This window comes from Macaca nemestrina, chromosome 17 (assembly GCF_043159975.1).
Source record: "Macaca nemestrina isolate mMacNem1 chromosome 17, mMacNem.hap1, whole genome shotgun sequence".
Lineage (NCBI taxonomy): Eukaryota > Metazoa > Chordata > Mammalia > Primates > Cercopithecidae > Macaca > Macaca nemestrina.
In genome coordinates, this window is record NC_092141.1 from 72,246,657 (window position 1) to 72,268,589 (window position 21,933).

General features: G+C 35.5%; 1 protein-coding gene across 14 annotated transcripts in view; it reads left to right on the forward strand.

The window, feature by feature from the left end:
- LOC105483054 (tetratricopeptide repeat, ankyrin repeat and coiled-coil containing 2) overlaps nt 1-21,933 on the forward strand; it is a 475,702-nt gene that overhangs the window by 181,080 nt on the left and 272,689 nt on the right. For 8 of the 14 annotated variants that reach the window (XM_011743607.3, XM_011743612.3, XM_011743605.3 and 5 more), the window contains one exon: nt 17,177-17,287. The exons of the other annotated variants lie outside the window; for them this stretch is intronic. In XM_011743607.3, coding sequence (XP_011741909.2) covers nt 17,177-17,287 — 111 coding nt within the window. The remainder of the gene's footprint in view (nt 1-17,176; nt 17,288-21,933) is intronic. 14 annotated transcript variants of the gene reach the window in all.

The following is a 21,933-nucleotide window of genomic DNA, read 5'->3' on the forward strand; positions in this document are numbered from 1 at the left end:
CACGGTTGGAATTACTAACCTTGTTAATAATTCTCTGTTGTGACTTAGTAGCAACTGCATATTCCAGCAACAAGCCAGAAAGTTACTGGCCTTCACACTTAATCTTTGAAAATGCCTCAATAGTCATTTTAGTCTGTGGGACAAAGACTTACTTTGTTTTTAATTTATCCTTAAACAGAATTTTATTACAGTACTGGCACAGTGTTCACATATATGCAACTAGTAACAGGTGTTTTGTTTTGTTTTGTTTTGTTTTGTTTTAGATGGAGGCTCGCTCTGTCTCCCAGATTGGAGAGGAGTGGAGCAATCTCGGCTCACTGCAACCTTCACCTTCTGGGTTCAAGCGATTCTCCTGCCTCAGTCTCCCAAGTAGCTGGGATCACAGGCGTGCGCCACCACGTCTGGCTAGTTTTTGTATTTTTAGTAGAGACCGAGTTTCACCATATTGGCCAGGCTGGTCTCGAACTCCTGACCTCATGATCCACCCGCCTCGGCCTCCCACAGTGCTGGGATTACAGGTGTGAACCACTGCACCTGGCCAGTAGTTTTTTACCTCCTACATTGATTGACTAGGATCTTCTTCAGCTTACTATCCTGAAGTTTTGTAAAAGAAAAAAAAAAGGAATAACCTTCCATAATTCTTTTTGTGTTCTTTGTTAATGCTAGATCTTTTGGGTCTGCCATGGAGAACTCAATTTGGAATTGTCAGTAAATGATGACTCACTGTTATATACTTGCTTGCTTCCAATCCAAGTCTGTTTTGCCGTCAGTTCTTTATTATATGTAAAACTATATTTTGAAGGAATTTATGTAATTCTACCTAGTCAGCATATTTTCAGCCATTATTGACAGCTAATGCAAATTGTAAAACAGCAGTGCGAGTGCATTGTATGTTATTCTCAAAACACTATTCTGAGATGATTTTCCTAAAGCCCCTGCCTTCAAAGAGTTTATAATCTAGTAGAGTTTAATGATTCCTACACATAGAAAGGGTAGAATTTATACTGCAGATTTATAAAACCAGAATCATAAATCCAATATTATATAACTTAGCATGATTTTAAATCATAGTTGGTAAAATATTCAAAAAGGAACTGGTTTCTAGCATTCACATAAACACCTCTTATCCAACATATTGTACTTTTCCCTGTCAAATATACAAAAGCACTTGTACTAGTATCCTGTTATAATATGTATTCCACTCAAAGGAGTGACTTTCATCTGTTAAATAGCAGTTATCCTTCTTGTGGGGGGATGTGGGGAAAGAGACAGACATAACCAAGGTGAGAAGCATGAGTAAATTACTTGTAATTTTTCATCCTCTCTAGATGCCAAACATTCTGACCAACTTCTTATGATTTAGTTGGTATGTCTCCATGTTCCTCTATTGCGTGTCATATCACCACCCCCACCACCATGATCGTTATATACTAATAACACTTAGCATTGAGCACACTATATATGCAAGGCACTATGCTAATTTTAGAGAAATATGTTCATTTAAATCTTTAACCTTGAGAGGTGAGTGGCACATTATTATTGTAATAATTACATAGGCCACTTAGCTTAAAGATGTATACAGAGCATCTGTTGTGTACACTATCACTAAATCATGAATCCAAGATCCACATTTTACTTTCTGTTCCAGGGTAGCTTGGTCCGTGGGTCTTGAGTAATGCATTATACTTCAGCTGCCTATTTCCAAAGAAAAATAAATACTAATTCTTTTTCAGTCTTACCTATATTTTACCCTTTACATTTAATTATCAGAGCAACTCAGATTATGGCTCACATTTTAAAGACAAGGAAGCCAAGCATGGAAAAGTTAAATAATTTGTTGAAGACTACATGATAGGCTGTGTAACACAAGTCTTGCTTAAAAGCCTCTCCTTTCAGTTACTGTGTTTTTTACTTTATCCTATAATTTATTTTATCCTATAAGATAAGATAATATCCTATAAGAGAAGATAAAAGAAGATAATACATATGTAATATTTCTATTTTGAAAGATACTGGAAAAGATTTTTTTCTTCTAATTTGGGGGGCATACTAACAATTTTGACAACATTTACAAGAACATCTAGCATGTTACTGTGGCCTACACCTAACAATTTGGGAGGCCGAAGCAGGAGGGTTGCTTGAGGCCAGGAGTTTGAGACCAGCCTGGGCAACATAGTGAGACCCATCTCTACAAAAAATTTAACATTAAAATTTAAACATTAGCTGGGTGTGGTAGCATGCACCTGTGGTCCCAGCTACTTGGGAGGCTGAGATAGGAGGATTACTTGAGCCCAGGAGGTCAAGACTGCAGTGAACCATGATTGTGCCACAGCACCAGCTTGGGTGACAGCGTGAGACCCTAGCTAAAAATAAAAAGCAAAAAACCCCACAAAAATATCTCACCTCATACCTTACAGTCATATCACTATCTGTTATGTACTGTTGCATAGATTGCATTTGTAAATATGTTATGTAAGTTAAATATGTAAAATCTATTTTGTAATTTGTAAATAGATATAATAAAATCTATTTTGAGATATTTATTGAGAAGGTGAGAGTTAACACCAAAAGACAGTGCTAATATTCATCTTAATAATAGTGATGCAACTCATAAAATGTTGATCGGTGAATTTCCTTGCCACTTTAGGATCTCAATATTCCTTTCAAAAGCTATACATTTGAAAGAGAAGTCTTCAATCACTTTTAGCTGTTCTTTGTTGACAGTAATATTTTATATAAAATTTAAAAATAGGAAGGCCATATACTACAGATTTTTAACAGAGGTAGGATTTCTGGTAAATTTTATTTACACTATTTTCTCTTACATGTTTTAACTTTTCTATGATGAACCATGTTTATATAATATCTTACATTTTAGTGGAGTTATTTATCATAGCTACTTTAAAACTCAGAAGTTGGTCGGACAAATAGTTAGAATTGCTTATATCAGAAGCCAGTAATCATGTATTAGCCAATATATCCAGACTTTGAAATTTGGAACTCCTTTTTATATTGTCAAAAACCTAGTGCTCTTTAGATGTATGGAAATCAAACCTAATAACGTTAAACTTATTGGCATTTGAGTATTGTGTTTCAGGTTATCACATTTAAAAGGCTTTTCTGAGCTCAGATTATTGATTTGTATATGCAAAAATAATTAAATAGGTAATTGAAATTTACACTGCCTTATTTTATCTCATACACTGAGTTTTGCTATTCACTGCTGTGAAGAGATGTCATTTACAACAGGTGCAGGCCATAGTAATTTGCCTGTTTCCTTATAATAAGATAAAGATTTACAGATAAATGAAGATATAAATCTCAATTTCTTCTTGAAGTGAGAATTTCTTTAAGTTATTCAAAATCCCATTGAAGTAATGTCTGTAGGAATATCCTAAAAGTTATTGTGGTCATTTTTTGAGTAACTGTTTCTTTGGATCAGTATGTTGTCTCCATATTTATTGCTTCTGTGTTCTATCTATATATCAATGTGTCTGGCATATCCTTTTATGTGGCACAACATAATTGCATGAAAATAGTGTGGGAAGAACATACTTATTCTGAGTTACCTTGGATGCAGCTGGGAATCACCAGTTTTCTTAGGCCTTAAGTTCTAAACAGATGAAGGACATGAACAGATCACTTATACCTCTATAAATATGTACACAAATATAAACTAGTTAATTCATTCAACAAGTAATAGAGAACTTGCTCTGTGCCTGGCACTATTATAGGCAGTACTAAGGATATAGCAGTATATAAAACAGACAAAGGCTCTACCTTTTTTCAGCCACATTCTGAATAATAAACATATAGAAAATGCAAATTAAAATAACAATGAGAGGCTTCTTCCCACTATGATGAATTTACCAGTAATGAACTTGCCTTCCCACTGGAAACAACTGTTTTCAGATATTGGATAACTGACAGCATGGTAATGTGATCCCTGAGAGAAAGGGCATGGGTTGAGAGTGACAAGAACTCAGTGGATCCTGCTTTCTGACAAAAGGTGTTCTGACTGTGGAGAACTCTAGCAGAGAGTGACAGTCTTACCGAATCTTAGAGATTGAGGCGGCAAGGGCAACCAGAAGTTACAGAGTACCCAAGAACAGGAAGCTAATCCGAGACAACTACAGAACTCTGCAGAGGGGTCCTTTTGCATCTTTAATACCGAGTTGCAGAGATGTGCAATGAGACTCCACGAGGCTAGAGAAGGAATAAATACCAGGGAGTTTTGAACTGAACAATTCCTAGAGCCCAAATAGGAATGGGAAATTTTTAATTTTTTATTCTTTCTCATTCTGACTGGAAAGATCTTATTAAAAACCTGGAGCATTCAGTAGGGATCCAAGTAAGAGCACACATTAGTAGTAAGGCTAAACTAGCCTCAGAGTAAAAAGTTACTCCAGACCTGCCTAAATAGAGCTTAAAAACAAGTTCAGAAGGACAAACTGATCCACAGTTGACTTACCTGCTTTGGAGGACCAGGAACCAGCTACTTGGTCTGACTGTTAAAAGTTAGGAATAAAGAGGATATTGATTTCTTTTGTGATGTATCCTTCAAATATCCCTCAATGTGGAAGAGCCAATACACAGCTAAAGTGTCTTTTCTTTTCAAATGTGTTTCCCTTGTAATTCATCTTTGTTCTCAGTGTATTTTGTTGGGTATCTTTTATAGAAAAGAATCCAGTCATTAAAGCTAGAAATTAAATGATTATAGTCATTGTAATGAAGATAGTTTATATAATCTGTTTGTTTCATGAAAGCCTCTCTGTGTCTCTCAGGTGACAAAGATTTGTTTTATCCATGAGCACTTTTTAAGACTCACTTTGAATAGTAAAACTCTTATTTGTAATGTCTGTCTTTGCTTTGATTCTCTATACTACTCAATTAACAAATAATCATTAACCAGCTATCATATGCCAGATACTATTCTAGGCATTGTAATATAAAGCATTGTATTTGATGAAAAAGTTGGGAAATAAACACATAAATTTAGGTCTGTCTTAGGTCCTGATGATGTATATCCAGCCCATTTGAAAGAAAGAGGGCTAAATTTAATACAGGGTCTGCTGCTTTATTAGCTCTGCATCTCATTTTTATGAATGTCCAAGGTATTATATAGAGTATGGCAAAGAATACTATGTTTTTATAAAACCTATTCCCCCCTTTTCCTGGGCATATAGGTAAACTGCATATAACTGCATATCCCAGCTTTCCTTGCACTTAAATGTGTCTGTCATATGACTGAGCTTGAATGATGTATGATTGGAAACAGTGTGTTCCAGTTCCAGACATTTCGCAAAGTTCAGAAACTTTACATGTGCAATTCGTCCCTTCCCTTTCCCACCCCCTGCATCTCTGGATGCAGAGAATCCAACAAAGAACTCTGGGGCTGTAAGATACTGTTGGAACTACATTATAGAAAGAAGCTTCCTACCGAATATGCATATTGAAGGAGAAATCTGTTGTATTAGGCTACTGAGATAAAGTTGTTTGTTTCAGCTCTTGGCCTACCCTGACTAATACAAGTAGAAAACATGATTATACTATAACTATAGTGATATATCTATGTGAAAGGACCATAATTTTTATAAATACATAGGCTGAAATTGAGCTTGAGAAACTTCAGTCTTTCTCAAACAGTTCATTAAGATGAAAACATTGCTTTCTTCCTTTTGCATCTAGTGCTAGCTCTTGTTCTGCTTGGACTGTTGTTGGGAGGGCTACTTTAGGCTGTGTCCTTGTGTATCCTGTCCCTCCTTGTTAATCTGTATTCTTCTTCTGTCCTCTGAAATGAAATACGTCTCTTCACCATCTTACCTATCTTTCCCTTTCTCTTTCTTAATGATCAGAGACATATTTTTAAAAGATTTTTCTTTCTGTGCCAGGTTTGCTCATGATAAAATCCTTCATATATTTTGAAGTGTGGTAACACAATTTAGAAACTTTGAGTGAGAACCCACTCTAAAGCTATCAAGAATGACCTCATGATTTACTCTCACTTTAATACAGTAACTACAGCTTTTCTGTATTGACATACCACACTTGTCTAAGTTGGGAAGCTGCATTGTAACCATGGACGTAGGTTATTCACAGATTACACGTGTGTACCACACACAGATTCAGTCTGTGCTTCCTGTCTTCACTTTTGACCTCTGACTATGCCATCCGTGGAATTAAAGGCTATTAAAAGAATAGAGAACTGTATTGGCCCTTCTGGAAAGATGGCAAAAAAAATTTTAAGAGTAGACTGCTCTGATTATCTATCTCATCAAATGACTAGATTGCTCATATGATTATAAGTCTGTTCATATGAGAAGTCTTTTTTTAACTTATTGTTTTCTCTGTTTATACTTGCTGTCTCCCAATTCTCTTATTATCTAACCAGTATTCCAGTCATGACTCTCATAGATTGTTATTGTTAATCTGAAAATATTTTGCCACTTCTGTCCTTCATACTGAACACCAACTTAAATACAGTTGCCTAAATGTTTTGCTCACAACTCAACACAAACTAGATAGAAAATGGGTAATTAAGTCAAGTTGCTCTATTGAAATGGAGTTTGGCTGGGTGCAGTGGCTCACTGCTATATTCCCAGCACTTTGGGAGGCAGAAGTGGGCAATTGCTTGAGCTCAGGAATTTCAGACCATCCTGGCCAACATGACAAAACCTCATCTCTACTAAAAATACAAAAAAATTAGTCAGGCATGGTGGCACAGGCCTGTAGTCCCGCTACTTGTTTGATCCTGGGAGGTGAAGGTTGCAGTGAGCCGAAATTGCACCACTGCATTCTAGCCTGGGTGACAGAGCCAGACTGTGTACGATGAAATAGAGTTTGGCCACTGGGCGTGGTGGTTCATGCCTATAATCCTAGCGCTTTGGGAGGCTGAGGAGGATTGCTTGAAGCAAGAAGTTTGAGATCAGCCTGGAAAACATAGTGAGACCCTGTCTCTACGAAATATTTTTTAAAATTGCGTGGTGGCATGCATGCGCCTGTAACGCCAGCTACTCAGAAGGCAGAGGGAGGAGGATCACTTGATCCCAGAAGATCAAGGCTGCAGCGAGCTGTGATCATACCACTGCACTTCAACCAGGGTGACAGAGCAAGACCCTGTCTGAAGAGAGAAAGAAATACATGTGGTACCTGCACTGTTTCTTAATTTCATTCATTTGGTATAGGATTTCCATGATTTTTGCCCCACCCGGTTATAACTACTCTTTGTTTAACCTACTGTTTTCTTGGAATTTCATGCTTTTGCTTAATTTACTTTGAAAGAAACTTTATATTACTAGTCAAACTAGAAAATCAATATCATGAACATAACTAGAAGATTAACTAGAACATTAGTCTGGCTACTTAAACCTTCAAATGATTCTGAAGCTCAGCTCTCTTTGTTAAAAAGGAGGATTAGCTGATACTAGCTGCACATTAAAATTTTCTTCTTGACCTATTCAGAAGGATTGACAGATAATTGAAAAGAGTAACTTGGTAGTAATTTCATTAGTCGGAATAGGCTAGACTATATTGCCATAATAAACCATCTTTAAAATGGCAGTAGATTCATACAACAAATGTTGATTTCTAATTCACCCAGCAAACGTTGGCAACTCTCCAGGGCAGCTGTCCTTTATTGCTGCTTCAGTCTTGTAGTTTCACTATCTCAACATGAGACTTTCATCGTGATTTTTCTGTCAGAGGAAGAGACATATTGTAGAATCATGCAGGGACTATGTCACTTCTGTTTTCATTTCATTGGCCCAAACTAGTCTTTTCTAAACTGCACTACAGCTGGTAATTGTAGTCACCCCTCTGCCTAGAAGGGAATGGAGACCAGGATATTGGTGGGCACTAGTAATGCCCTGTGCTATGTAATTCATTGCTATTTACTGCCATTTTTATGGATGATTTTAAATCATCTTTTACATCCTAAAATCAGTCCCATACCTTCAGGAACAGTTTTTTGTTTTCGAGACAGAGTCTTGCTTTGTTGCCCAGGCTGAGTGCAGAGGCACCATCTTGGCTCGTTGCATCCTCTGCTTCCCAGGTTCTAGCAATTCTCCTGCCTCAGCCTTCCGAGTAGTTGGGACTGCAGGCTCATGCCACCACACCTGGCTAATTTTTGTATTTTTAGTAGAGATGGGGTTTCGCCATGTTGGCCAGGCTGGTCTCGAACTCCTGACCTCAACTGATTCACCTGCCTTGGCTTCCCAAAGTGCTGGGATTACAGGCGCAAGCCACCATGCCCGCCCAGGAACAGTATTATAAATGAAATAATATAATATTTGAAATCAAAATATCAGGATATGTATCTGTAATCTACCACTTAATTACTGTGATCTTGGACAAGAGATCTTGTGATTCTGTTTTCCCATCTGCAAAACAGGATTAATGTATTTTACATAGAAAAATTACAAAGGTGGAATGAGCTTAGGTAAAAATTTAAATAAAAATATAAAATAGAATGGGCGCGGTGGCTCATGCCTGCAATCCCAGCACTTTGGGAGGCCAGTGTGTGCAGATCACTCGAGGTCAGGAGTTCGAGACCAGCCTGGCCAACATGCCAAAACCCGTTTCTACTGGAAAAAAAAAAAAACAACAACAAAACACACACACACACACACACACACACACAAATTAGCCAGGCATGGTGGTGCACAGCTGTAATCCCAGCTACTCCAGAGGCTGAGGCAGGAGAATTGTGTGAACCCAGAAGGTGGAGGCTACAGTGAGCCGAGACTGTGCCACTGCACTCCAGCCTGGGTGACAGAGCGAGACTCTGTCTCAAGAAAAAAAAAAAAAAGTATAAAATAAACTGTTACACAAATGATGTTATTTTATTTGTTGTTACATAGCTTTTTTTGAAAGTGAGGTAGTTGTTTTTAGCGCTGTGTACCTCACGTTAGAATTGAGCTCTAGCAAGATGTTTTGCATCAGTAAAAAAATAGGCCATCTATAGGACCCAACAGAATGATCCCATTTCATTGGTCTTTCTAAAACAAAATTTAGGGATGTTTTCTCTACCATTGAAATACTCATCTGAAAAAAAATGTTACATTTAATTCTGCCTTGAGTGCCAAAGAAGATCAGAGCAAAATTAAAAGTTTGTATAAAGCTCTTTAAGAAAACTATCATCTATAGATGTAATATTGGAAGAAGTTTTTAAACTTTTTTACTTGATAAACATTAAAATGGTATCATTAATTTTTAAAACAAGGCAAAGTGTGATAATATTTATTTTAATTGATTGAACTAAGAACAAACTAAATTCATAAGCCAGACATCACTACAGATTTCTTAAACACTGTTGGTATAAAGTCTAGCCACATATATCTGAAGTAACTTGATTTTCTAAGTCACTTGCTCCTGTCGCAACTTGTTTCTTAATTTTCTGTTAGAGTTTGTAAAGGAGTGCTACTATTTCTTCTTGAGGTTGATAGGATTCACCAGTGGTGACAACTGAGACTGGACTTTTTTGTGGCAAGATGTTTAATTACTAATTCGGTTTATTTACTTGTTATAAATCTACTCAGATTTTTCCATGTCCTAATGAATGAGTTTTGATCATTTGTGTCTTTCTGTGAATTTGCCCATTTCATCTAAGTTATCAAATTTGTTGGCTTAAAGTTGTTATTAATATGCTCTTATAGTCCTTTACATTTCTGCAGAGTCAATAGTGATGGCCCCATTTTTATTCCTAATTTGATAGTTCATGCTGTTTCTCTTTGTCAGTCTAGAGTAAGTTTTTTCTATTTTCTTTATCATTTCAAAGAATTAAATTCTAGTTTCATCATTTTCCTCTGAAAAGCAAATAAGTTTATTTGCTATTTCATTGATTTCTGCTTTGATCTTTATGGTTTTGTTTTTTTGCCTGATTTGGGGTTCAATGTGTTCTTTTCCAAATTTTTAAAGACATAAGCTGTGAGCATGTTTTTCTCCAGTTACTTTTCAACTGTTGTAACCATAAAATTCTTCATGAAACTTTAAAAGAAGATAAATTAGTGAAATTAATAGATCTTCTGAAACCAGTTTCCTAAAATCACCTTATAAATCCAATTTTTAATAGAAAATTAACATTTATTAAACTCTGATGAGTTGGGAGGCATCTGCAATACATTTTTCTCTTTAAATTGTGTAGCCTATGTTTTGTACCATTTTCATGGCACTTGGCTTTCTCCTGTTTGTATCATAGCTGTTCTTCTCTCTTACCCCATCATTAAGTTCCTTTAGGCTGGCCACTGTCTTAATTATGTTTGAATCCCCTGAAGCATTTCTTACTGCTCTGTGCACATGGTAGGACACAGTAGCATTCATTGAATTGAAGGGAAGAGCTCATGTTTTATGGAATTGGTTTAGAAATAGTTACATGCAGGTTTCTAACAAAATAATTTTCATTTAAACTATCATTCTTTGTATGTGAAAATTTCATGTAGCACCCAATTTGCATTTTCTTTACATAGTTAACTTTCTCCCTCAAAAAACAGGAAATATGAATTATCATTTTTTTCCTCTTCGCCATTTTTCACTTTTATCTACCCTATGCCAAAATGTCAAATTCTATTGGTTTTTCCTTCTCTCTGTTTTTTTTTTGTGCTTTATTTTATTTTTATTTATTGTTTTTGACACCCCTCCCCCCACATTTTGCAAGAAACGAATAACAGGGAAAATCTCCTTGCATTTCCCCATTCTTCAAGATGTTACTTATGTCACCATTGAAGCACATTCATGAGAAATAGTTAATCAGCACATTAGACAGGTAGAAGGATGCCCTTCCCACGTATTTCCAGATTTTAAACCTAACAGAGATCTGGGGTTAATAAGAAGGAAATAAAGAATGACACAAACACTATCTCTCCTTCTACCCTTCTTTCCCACTCCCACTGCAGAAAATTCATGGTATTCAAAGGTTTATTTTCTAGTAAATGTTTAGGAACTAAAGTGTTATAAGATTCTGCATATGAAAGCTTTGTTAAAATGTTTTAAAATATAATTTTCTCTTTCCAGATAAATTTCTCAATGTTTCTCTAGTCTACTTCTTTACAATTCTGTAGTTCAAATCTTTTCTTTCTATGTTGCTTCAAAGAGTTTTACAATTTTAGCTCTTATTTTTAAGTCTTTGATCCATTTTGAGTTAATTTTTATATGATTTAAGATAAGGATCTAACCTCACTCTTTTGCATATTCAGTTTCCTCAAAACCATTTGTTGAAAAGACTGTCCTTTTCTTACTAAATGGTATTAATACTCTTGTCGAAAATTATTGATGATACAGTTTATTTCTGGCCAGCCTTTTCTATTCCATTGGTCTGTATGTCTGTCTTTATGCCAGTACCATACTGTTTAGACTACTATAGCTTTGTATTAAGTTTTGAAATCAAAAAGTATGAGAAATCCAAGTTTCTTATTTTTTTCAAGATTGTTTTGACTATTTAGGTTCCCTTGAGATTTCACATGAATTTTAAGATGGATGTTTCTATCTCTGGAAAAAAAAAAAAAAGTCATTGAAAGTCGTTGCGATTTTGGTAGGGATTGCATTAAATCTATAGATCACTTGGGTGGTATACCATCTTAATATTGTCCCCCAGTCCATGAAGAATGGATGCCTTTTCATTTATTTGTACCTTCTTTCATTTCTTTCAGCAATGTTTTATAGTTTTCGTTGCACAAGTCTTTTGCTTCCTTGGTTAAGTTTATGTCTACATATTTTATTTTTTTGTTGTTGCTATTTTAAATTGAACTATCTCCTTAGGTTTTTTTTTCTCAGATTGTTTATTGTTAGTGTATAGAAATACAACTAATTTTTGTGAGTTGATTATGTATCCTGCAACTTTACCAAATTTGTTTATTAGTTCCAGCAGGTATTTTTCTGGAGTCTTTAGGGTTGTCTACATATAAGTTGTCTTCTGCAAACAGATAATTTTACTTCTTCCTTTCTACTTTGGATGCCTTGTATTTCTTTTTCTTACCTACACAAAATTTTTTATTTTCCTACCACATTGGACAATTAATGTTTATTAAGTTATCTGTAGGTTAACTTTACTAAATGTACTTTATAATCTCAAATCCAACTTTGTGAAAATACTTTCTTGATACTTTTATTGTTCTGCCTATCTGTATATTTATCTTTCATTTTATATTTTCTTGATCTTTGCTTTCATTTGGTCTGCCTCTATACTGTTCTCTCAGTATATTCTTGAGTCTTCTGCCAGTTTCCTCCTAAAAAATCCCTTCTGCTATGAAACCTTTACTAAAGACATATACTTCAGTAATTATTTAAAATTCTTTTTTTAATGGCCTTATATTTGTTTGAACTAGATATGCTTCAACATTATCTATAGCATTCCAGTATACAGAGGAACCTCAATAGGTGGATTTTCTCTTTCACCATTAGCATTCCTGTGTGCTCTTATCCTCCCTCAACCACTTGCCTCCCAAGTGATCATGGGAAGAATTAGTGAGTATAGATAGTATTGTTATTACTTCAAAATAGACCCATATGGTTAATACTTTATAACTTAGGACTCTTTAAAAAACAGCAACAGATGGCCGGGCGCGGTGGCTCAAGCCTGTAATCCCAGCACTTTGGGAGGCCGAGACGGGCGGATCACGAGGTCAGGAGATCGAGACCATCCTGGGTAACACGGTGAAACCCCGTCTCTACTAAAAATACAAAAACTTAGCCGGGCGAGGTGGCAGGCGCCTGTAGTCCCAGGTACTCGGGAGGCTGAGGCAGGAGAATGGCGTGAACCCGGGAGGCAGAGCTTGCAGTGAGCTGAGATCCGGCCACTGCACTCCAGCCTGGGTGACAGAGCGAGACTCCGTCTCAAAAAAAAAAAATAAAATAAAAAAATAAAAAATAAAAAATAAAAAACAGCAACAGAAACATCAACAACACAAGAGTTAAACTGGTAAAAGAATGACTGAAAAGAAATTCTAATAGCCAGGCGTGGGTGGCTCATGCCTGTAATCCCAGCACTTTGGGATCCTGAGGCGGGCAAATCTTTTGAGCCCAAGGAGTTTCAGACCAGCCTGGGCAACATGGCAAAACCCTGTCTCTACCAAAAAAAAAAAATAATAACGAAAATTACCCAAGCATGGTAGCACATGCCTGTGGTCCCAGCTACTCGGAAGGCTGAGGTGGGAGAATCCCTTGAGCCTGGGAGGAGGAGGTTGCATGTTGCAGTGACCTGAGATCACACCACTGCACTTTAGCCTAGGCGACAGAGCCAGATCCTGTCTCACAAAAAAAAAAAAGAAAAGAAATTCTAACTTTACCACACATGTTGATACTATCACAGATGAGGCCTTGATTTGTATTTCATTACAGCTTTTTTCTTAAGAAAATTCTCTTAATGAGCAGCTTGCATGTGGTGGTTGTAGATTCTCTAATCCAGTGTTCACAAACTTCAGTGTGCCGTACGATCAACTGCAGGGCTTGCTGAATACAGATTGCTGGGCCCCCACCTTCCAGAGTGTCTGATTCAGCTTATCTGGGGTGGGGCCTGATCATTTGCATTTCTGACAGATTACCAGGTAATATTATACTGCTGGTCCAGGCACCACATTTTGTGAACCCGTGGTCTAAAGAATACTGTTTAACTTCCATTCTGTATCACATATTTATTGTTGTCTAACTTAGACCATTTTGATTTGGATACTCTGCCAAGGCATAACATATTGTATTTTCTTCAACATGATTCCCTTCTCAATTAAAAAGTAATTGGTGATATCACTGTTCTCATCCCCTTAGACATCTTTGTTTTACTACCCCCATGCCTCAACATATATTCACGGTTCAAACTCCAAATCATGCTGAATCTGTGATGACAATGATGACAACAGCAAAAACAAATAATAACAGCTAATTTTTTAGAGCATTTATTCTGGGCTATGTACTGTTTTGAGGATTTTATTTGACTTAATACCCTCACAAATTGTCTTTGATGTTATTAGCCCAAAATAACTGATGAAAGGAAACAGACACAGAAAGGTACTTACAGCTAGGGAAAAAAATGAATGAAATGGGAATCTAATGTAAGCTTTCTGGTTTCAGAGCCCTTACCCTTAATTCCTGCACTCTCAAACTCCTCACTAATGTGCTACCATGTTATGCTGCCTCTATAGTATGTCTGAAACTACTTTCTTACTTTATTTTCTGTAGCCATAGCCCTCATTAGTCCATGTATTAATAAACTTAATAGGTGAGCTGTATCACTGTATCCAAGCACTGTGCTTAAATACTTATACATGTTTGGAATTAGTTAAGCCTCATAACAATACTATGACTTTATTAGGAAACTGAGACTTGGTAAGGCTAAATAACTTGCCCAATTTCTTACTATTAATATATGCTAGAATCAAGACCTAGATTTTTCAGATCACTGTACTTAACCTCTAAGCTGATATGCGTTCATGCGCTCAACCTCTGCCAGATTCTGTAACTCACGTCGTTGAGGGCATAAGAGTCGATGTTCCCAGTGTCAGTTCCAATCACTTCTTTCTGCGGTAGTTTCTGTTATCTCTTACATCACAATAAAATGCCAAGTTTGGGCTTTAGATTATTCCTACCCATCTCATCTCAACCACTTTCTTTCTTCTTTTTAACTATCAGAGAAAGCCTTTTAATGTGGAATTCTCTTACTCATATGAATCATCTTATGTACCATTTTTTTTAACAATGAAGCAGATTGAAATTCCAGGCTTCCAGGTAAAATATTATGCCCCATCTTCCAACTTGCCCTTTTATGTTCTCCACCAAGCAATATTATGACTGTTGTTCAACTTATCATATCTGTGATTGTCCCTCCTGTGTTTGACTTACAAATGACACTAGTTTTCTTTGACTTGGATGAGAACTCCATTATCATCTACCTTATAAAGTAGTTTAACTTTATTATTAGACACGCACAGTAACCCATGGATGAGGGAGGAGGTGAAGAGTAGATAGAAGAAAGAATTAGATGTCTCCTGTGAGCTATAAAGATAACCTCAGTTGGAATTTCCTGAGAAGGGAAAATAAAGAAGTTGGTATACATTGAGCTTCATAGATCTAAAATAACTCTCTTTGCTGGAGAAGTGTATATTTTAGTAAGAGGCTTTATTTTTTTTCCTCTGCCAGATCTATTTAACTTCTAATTAACACCATATAGTCCGTACTGTCTTCACAGTCTTCAGCTATTTCCTTTTTTCTGTATGATCTCTAGAACCCTGATCTTTTCCCTTGACTTCATATCGTAATTCTTGTACACTCCTCATACCTCCCTTAAGTTCTCCTGCCATCCTTCAATTTTTTTCTTACATTTCTACCCTAAATTTCTGGTCTGTCTGCTAGCCCTAAATTTCATTATTAAAAAAAATGTTTTTAAGATTTTAAGATATATAGAGTCCCTTGAGCAGGGACCTGTGCTGTCTTTGTCAGAACTCAGCAGGTACAACAGTTACTCTGATGCCATGGCAATGCTTTAATAAAATTCTAGCGAAGGACTTAAGAGCTTTAAGGATTAAATTACTGTATAATCATTTTTCCTATACCAAGCAGTCTTGAATAAACTGTTGCATTATTTTTAAATCTGTTGGTGAAATTATAATGAAAGAGATTCTAATACTGGCTATTAGTAGCCTGCATATATACATATAAATCACTTGAGATCTTTATTTGTAATAATGATTTTTAAAAACAGGCTCAAGTCTCACACTCATAGCAGAGGTGAGAGGTCTGCTATTCCAAAGTTTGCTTTTGACAGAACCATACTGTTAGGACTCTTAATGTTAGGCCTTTGTTGCCATGGAGACAGTAACAGGCTTTATTATTATTTTTTAACATACGCTTTAAATATACATACCCTAAGGTCTAAAGTGTGACTTAGTTGTCTGTTGGTTTTGAAATTGGCACATTTTGAAAATAGTTTCTATATTCTTTTAATACTTGATTTTTATCCTTCAAAGAAAATGAAGGAGATTTCTGGCCATTGTATGACAGAGTTGTATATTACTTTTTACAGGGTCTTTTAGGAATAATGTAGAATCTCTTGTGGGTCAGTAATGGATGAGGATTTTGAAGAACATGCAGAAACTTTTGAAAAAAGTAATGTGATCTTAGACACTCGCATGTCTTGGCCACCTATGGTTATTACACTAATATATAATACAAACAAATCAATTTCAGATTCAGCTAATACTTTTGTGCCAGTGCTGTGCTAAGCACTGTCACCCTATTATAGTTTATTTAATAGAACTCAGTTTGAAAGCACCTAAGCAGTCCTCATATTTTAACTTTTAAAATAACTGATTATTCGAATGTATATCAATAGCGTTCCTGAATTTTTCATCCTAAAAATTAGTAAATAAAATGTATACATACTTTCAATAAGTAAAACTTTCAATTTATGAGTTATACTTTATTCATTACAAGAATGAATGGATTCCATGGCATGAGGTATTAATATTCTATAGGCCTCATAATTAAATTGGTAACTAAATCACATCTCTTTAGCTTCTAGTGTCAAACTAGCATGGCCTAGTTAATATTTTAGTCCACCAACAGTTTTGACTTCTTACATTAATAGCTGAGAAGTAAGGTAATTGATTTTCTTGTTAAGCTACGTAGATTAGGTCTGATGGCTTATATTTAATCCTACTTACGGTATTTATCATGACTGAGTATTAGAGTAGTTATTTCTGGATAACAAAAACCTTTTGATTACAATGATTATAAACAAAACCTTAAAACGTTGTCCTGTGCTTTCCTTAGTTAGTATCTGTATTTAATGGCAAAAGAAGCCAAGGTAAGAAAACTCTTTGCTTTATAAAGAGAGGGAAAATAACTAAAGGTAACAATCACAATCTATACTAATAGTTTTGAGTATTAGATTTTAGCTTTTCCATTTTTCAGTGACTTTTAACAAGACCCATCTCCTCTATGAAGAATGCAATTAGTTAGTTTTTTTTTCTTCTGGCTTAAAAAATAGGGTAACCTGATCTGAGTCTGACAGAGTGTGTCGTTCATTTAAGTGCTTCCATCTGTTGCCTGCTGTTCCCCTTACTCATGACCCCTCTGTGTTTCTCTCTTTCCCTTTTTCCTTCTCTTTCCCTGTTTCTCTTTCCTTTTTCTCTCTCCTTCTTTCTCTCTTGCTCTCTCTGTCTCTTGCTCGCTCTCTCTCTCTTTTTGTTCTTAGCCCCTCTGAGGAAGGCAAAGTTTGTTGAGAGCCCACGAATTCCAGAATCCGAGCTTGGCTCACCAACCCTCACTTCAGCTCAGAAACTGGACGTGGATGCATACTGCCCTGGTAAGCATGCATGCAGTGTCTGCTTTGAAAGAGGGAGAACTGGATCCGGCCCATCCAGCAGAGCAGTATTTTGCATGTATACTACTCATAAAAACATGTTACCTCTTTTGCAACTGATTGCCTATTCTTCTTAATAGAACATAGTTTTTACTGAATGCCCTGTTTTGACTTTAATACAATAATGAGATTAAGTATTGAAAATAATATCAAAGGTAATTTTCAAAAGAATTAAAATAATTATGGTCGATAAGTAGCTTTAGGTAAGTAGGGTTACTTTTGTGATTTGAGATACTTGAAGAAATTTTGCTGTGGCCATGTGCAAACAGGAATGTTGAAAATGTGAATAAGAATATTCATTCAACACTAGACACAAAAGTGTTGTGTGCAACACTTTTGCATACAGCCTTTATGCCTAATTCCTGTTGGATTTCTGGATGGTTATAGAAAATACTTGTGATGCTAGAAACATTAAACTCGAATTAGAAAAGAAATATAGGTTTCCGAGATGGACTCCTTTTGGATACAGATACTCACTTTTAGAAATACCTCTTGTGAATGGCCTGTAAACACATGTGGGAGTTCACTAAAACCCTTCTTGTGTGGGAGCCAAACTGAGAAAGACTCATTATCAATGCTTAGATTCTTTCAAACTTAGATAAGTTGCCTGGCAACATCCTTTACACTCTCTCTACAGTGAGTCTATAGAGCTGTGTCAGAAATGTTCACAGCTCTAGCTGAGTATACAGATTAGAGCATTAGTAAAGGACCTTGGAAGACTTGGTTTTAGGTCTTTTGTTTATTCCTGCTCATTAAAATTGATGTTAAACCACAGTGAATACAACTACTACATATTTACAGCATGAGGGGTCAGCAGAGTAAAATGATTCCTAGTTCTGGGGAGAGTATCAGTAGCTGTGATCTGAAATGTCAGTATAATATACCTTCGAAGCCAGATAAGACATGGTTAAACAAAAAACAAAACAGTAGGAGGAAACTTAGGCCAAATGTCATAAAATGAGAGACGTTTCATTTTGTGAGTCAATTTTGAATATTGAAAGACCTTGGGGATTTTGCTTTCCTTCTGAGTATTGAACTGGCTTCATCCACTCTTATAGATAACCATTCTTTTCTAAATCAATCACAGTTTTGTATTAGGAACCAGCTTTTCTGTTTCCAAAAGGAACAAAATAGCTCTTTAAATGGTACTGTAGCACACAATTAGAAGAATCTTTCATGTTTTGAGGTACTGTCACGCTTCTTGGGCAATGGAATATTATACTTTGCATTTCTTCATGCAAATTTTAGTGTTATAAAGTAAAATAAGTGTGCTAATTTTCTGTCCCTTTCTTGAGTTTTAGAAGGAAAACCCTATCAGAGACCTTTTCTTTTCCAGATTTGCAAGTCAGAATGACTGTCATGAGGGCCTAATCTTTCACTTCCTGATTGCCCATCTGACATCCTTAATCTAATCTAAAGCTAAAGTCTTATTCAGATGATTATTTATGTATATTTTCCACAGGCATGAATTCTTCGTTGAATTAGGATTAAACCAAACTAAAGCTCGGTTATAATTTTTAGAAAGGGAGGAAGAGATTAAAACACAATATCAAAGTGCTGCTAAAAAACATCTTTCCTTTTCTTATCTGAAACAATTTTAAAGCATGGAAACTTTACGGTGATTTGCTCTTTTCTAATCAAGTTATTAGGTGCTCTGAAAATTAGTTTCTACCAAGATAAGAATGGTAACCTGAGGGTTGAAGCTATTATCTCTACATAGTATCAAAAATTAACAATAACCAAATGAATTGATGAGTATACTCACAAAACAAACAGATTTTGCATTTTTTCATGCAAATTTTAGTACTAGAAAGTGAAATAATACTTAATTTTTGAATTTCTTTCACATAGGATATACTAACACCACTGATGATATTTTATTGTACATTGATACAGAGTAATACAGTTAAGGCTACTAGTGTTCTGATACCTTCTTGTCTGCCTGCTTTACTCATTATCACCTGAAAATTTAGGAAAATACTCTGTCTCACAGAGACAACAATCACAAACTGAAAGTTAGAGCGTGGTTTTCAAATTTTAATTTACCTCAGAATTACCTGGAAGATTTGTCCAAATGCAGATTGATGGGCCCCCAGAATTTCTTACTCAGTGGTCTGGAGTGGGTCAAGAATTTGCATTTCTAACAAAATCTCAGATCATGCGGAAGCTGCCGTTTGAGGTTCTATGCTTTGAGAACCAATTGGGTTACAGGGCTGCTGCAGGCTGCTCACTGTACAGTCATTGTTCAGTGGTTCAGTGAACAATGCTGCGAGTCTAAAAAAAGTGGTAGAATCATCTTCTACCACTGTTGATATCTGGGGAGTAACTGCCAGTGTTGTTTCTGTGTTTAAACTTAAACCTTTTGGTACCTGTATTTTAGGTTGGAAGAATAAAAACTTTTGTGTCTGAGAAATGGACCTATATGTTTTTCTTGGTATGTCTTTTTGTACCTGACATCTGTGTACCCACGTCTAACTTTTCTGTGTCGTTCTACATGTAAAAGGAAATTGTGGATCAAACCAAGCCAGTTCATTGATGGTTAAGTCTAAAAGTGTAGGGGAAGCTACTCTGGAATATAGCTGTTGAGCCGAAATATTAAATTGAGTGATTCATTATATAGCATTATCTTCTATAATATCTCATTAAAGTTTTAGTATTCCTCAAGTTACATTTGTTGTATGCAAAATATGTGGGAAAAATACAAGCAAACAGTATGTTTTGGTTCTGCAGCTACAACTGTGGAGATAATCGATGGTATTAAGTAAACTACCAGAATAGAGGGGATGTTCTGGGAATTGTGTGTGTTAATTGTCTCACAGTGGGGAAACTAAGATCTAGAGAATTCAAGCGATTTGTCTAGGGTCACAAGCAGGATTTATTGTTCAACTCTTGAAGGGGACACAATATAGTTCAAAAATATATTGCCCTCTAATCCTGTTACTATGTAAATTCTATGAGCATTCCTTACTGTCCTTAGATTTAAAAGCAGAAAATTCAGTTAAGTATGAGATACAGTCATATTCTATTTTTATGAAAAAGGGTAACCAACTGTTAGTGATGTCAGTAAAGCAATTTCCAAAATAAGAGAATAGATTCATCCTATACTCTATCACTTTTCTATCTAAAGTATTACTTATTAGGTGTGTGATTTGGGGCAAGTCACTTAACCTTTCTACCTGTTCTTTCATCTGTAAAAATGGAGATGATAATTTTAAATCAGTTTAATATATATAAAGTGCTTAGAAAAATGCTTGGCTCATAGTCTGTGCTCATAAATGTTAGTTGATTTTATTATTTTTGTAGTGATGATCCTAAGGTATAAGACAAGGTCTTAATCAGAAAAAATACTTAAAGGTTTAGGGTCATTTTTAATTAAATGTGTCCTATTGCATTTCAATTCTGATTTTTCTCTGATGAGTCTTACGGTCTGGAGCGTGTCACTTAACTTTTACGTGCCTCAGTCTCCTGTCACAGCAATATTATTTCTATAATTTAACAAATTATGCTTTTATATAGATACATGAATATATATTCATAGGAAAAAATTTCTAGAAGAATACACCAAACCGTACCACTGGTTGCCTAAGGAGGGGAGACTTTGAATTGTTGGAAAATTAGAGTAGGATTGGTGTGAGATAATGTTAGTTAGCAGAGGTTATATCTGGTTGGTGGCATTACAGGTGGTTTTAATTTTCTTTCTTGGGCATCAGGCATGTATTAGTGAATAAGAGCTTATGTTCTGGAGTTAGATCTAGGTTTAATTTTTTTCTCTACCACCTACTAGCTGTGTGACTGATAAAAATAGACCTGTCTTTACAACAAAAAAAAAACTGTCATCTCATAGGATTGTTACAGAGATTAAGTGAAATAATGTATATGCCACATGCTTAGCTCAGGCAAAATGAACAAGACATTAGCACCCTTTCTGTTGCTCATCATCATCATTATACTTTTCTGCATTTTCTAAAATTTCTACAATGAACTACTATTGAAAATTTTCAGTAATCAGATGACATTAAATGATGGTGATACTCTTTGTTTTTATTTTAGTTTTTTAAGTGTTTCTGTTTCACATTATAATATAAAATTTCAAGTATAGAAGTGACCTTTGACACAGATAATGGTAGGCCAAGTTGACAGTTTTATAGGACTTCTGACTACATGTGCAGGAAAGGTTAAGGGCCAAAGCCCAGACCAGTCTTGAAATAGGCAGGCTTTTATCAACACCAAATATTTTCAGAGGAATTTGAGATTAATCTTTTTATATGGATTCTTTTAAATCTCTTTAAAAATGGTAGTGTCTTTCAAAGGGACAGTGTTATTTAAGGTGACAACAAAATTAGCATATATTTAAAACTCAAAAAGAAAAAACAGTTTGATTATAGTCAGTGCATATTCATATTTGCATATATTCTGCACTTGTAAAAATTTTTTTCATTTGGATTTTTTTATCTGTATTGTACATTCTATAGTATAAGTACAAGCCATTGTAAACAAAGTGTTTTATTTAAAGTGAGTAGTTCCTTGAACTGTCTTTTCCCAACTCCTGTATAGTCATTGTCATTTCCATTAAAATCAAAGGAGATTTT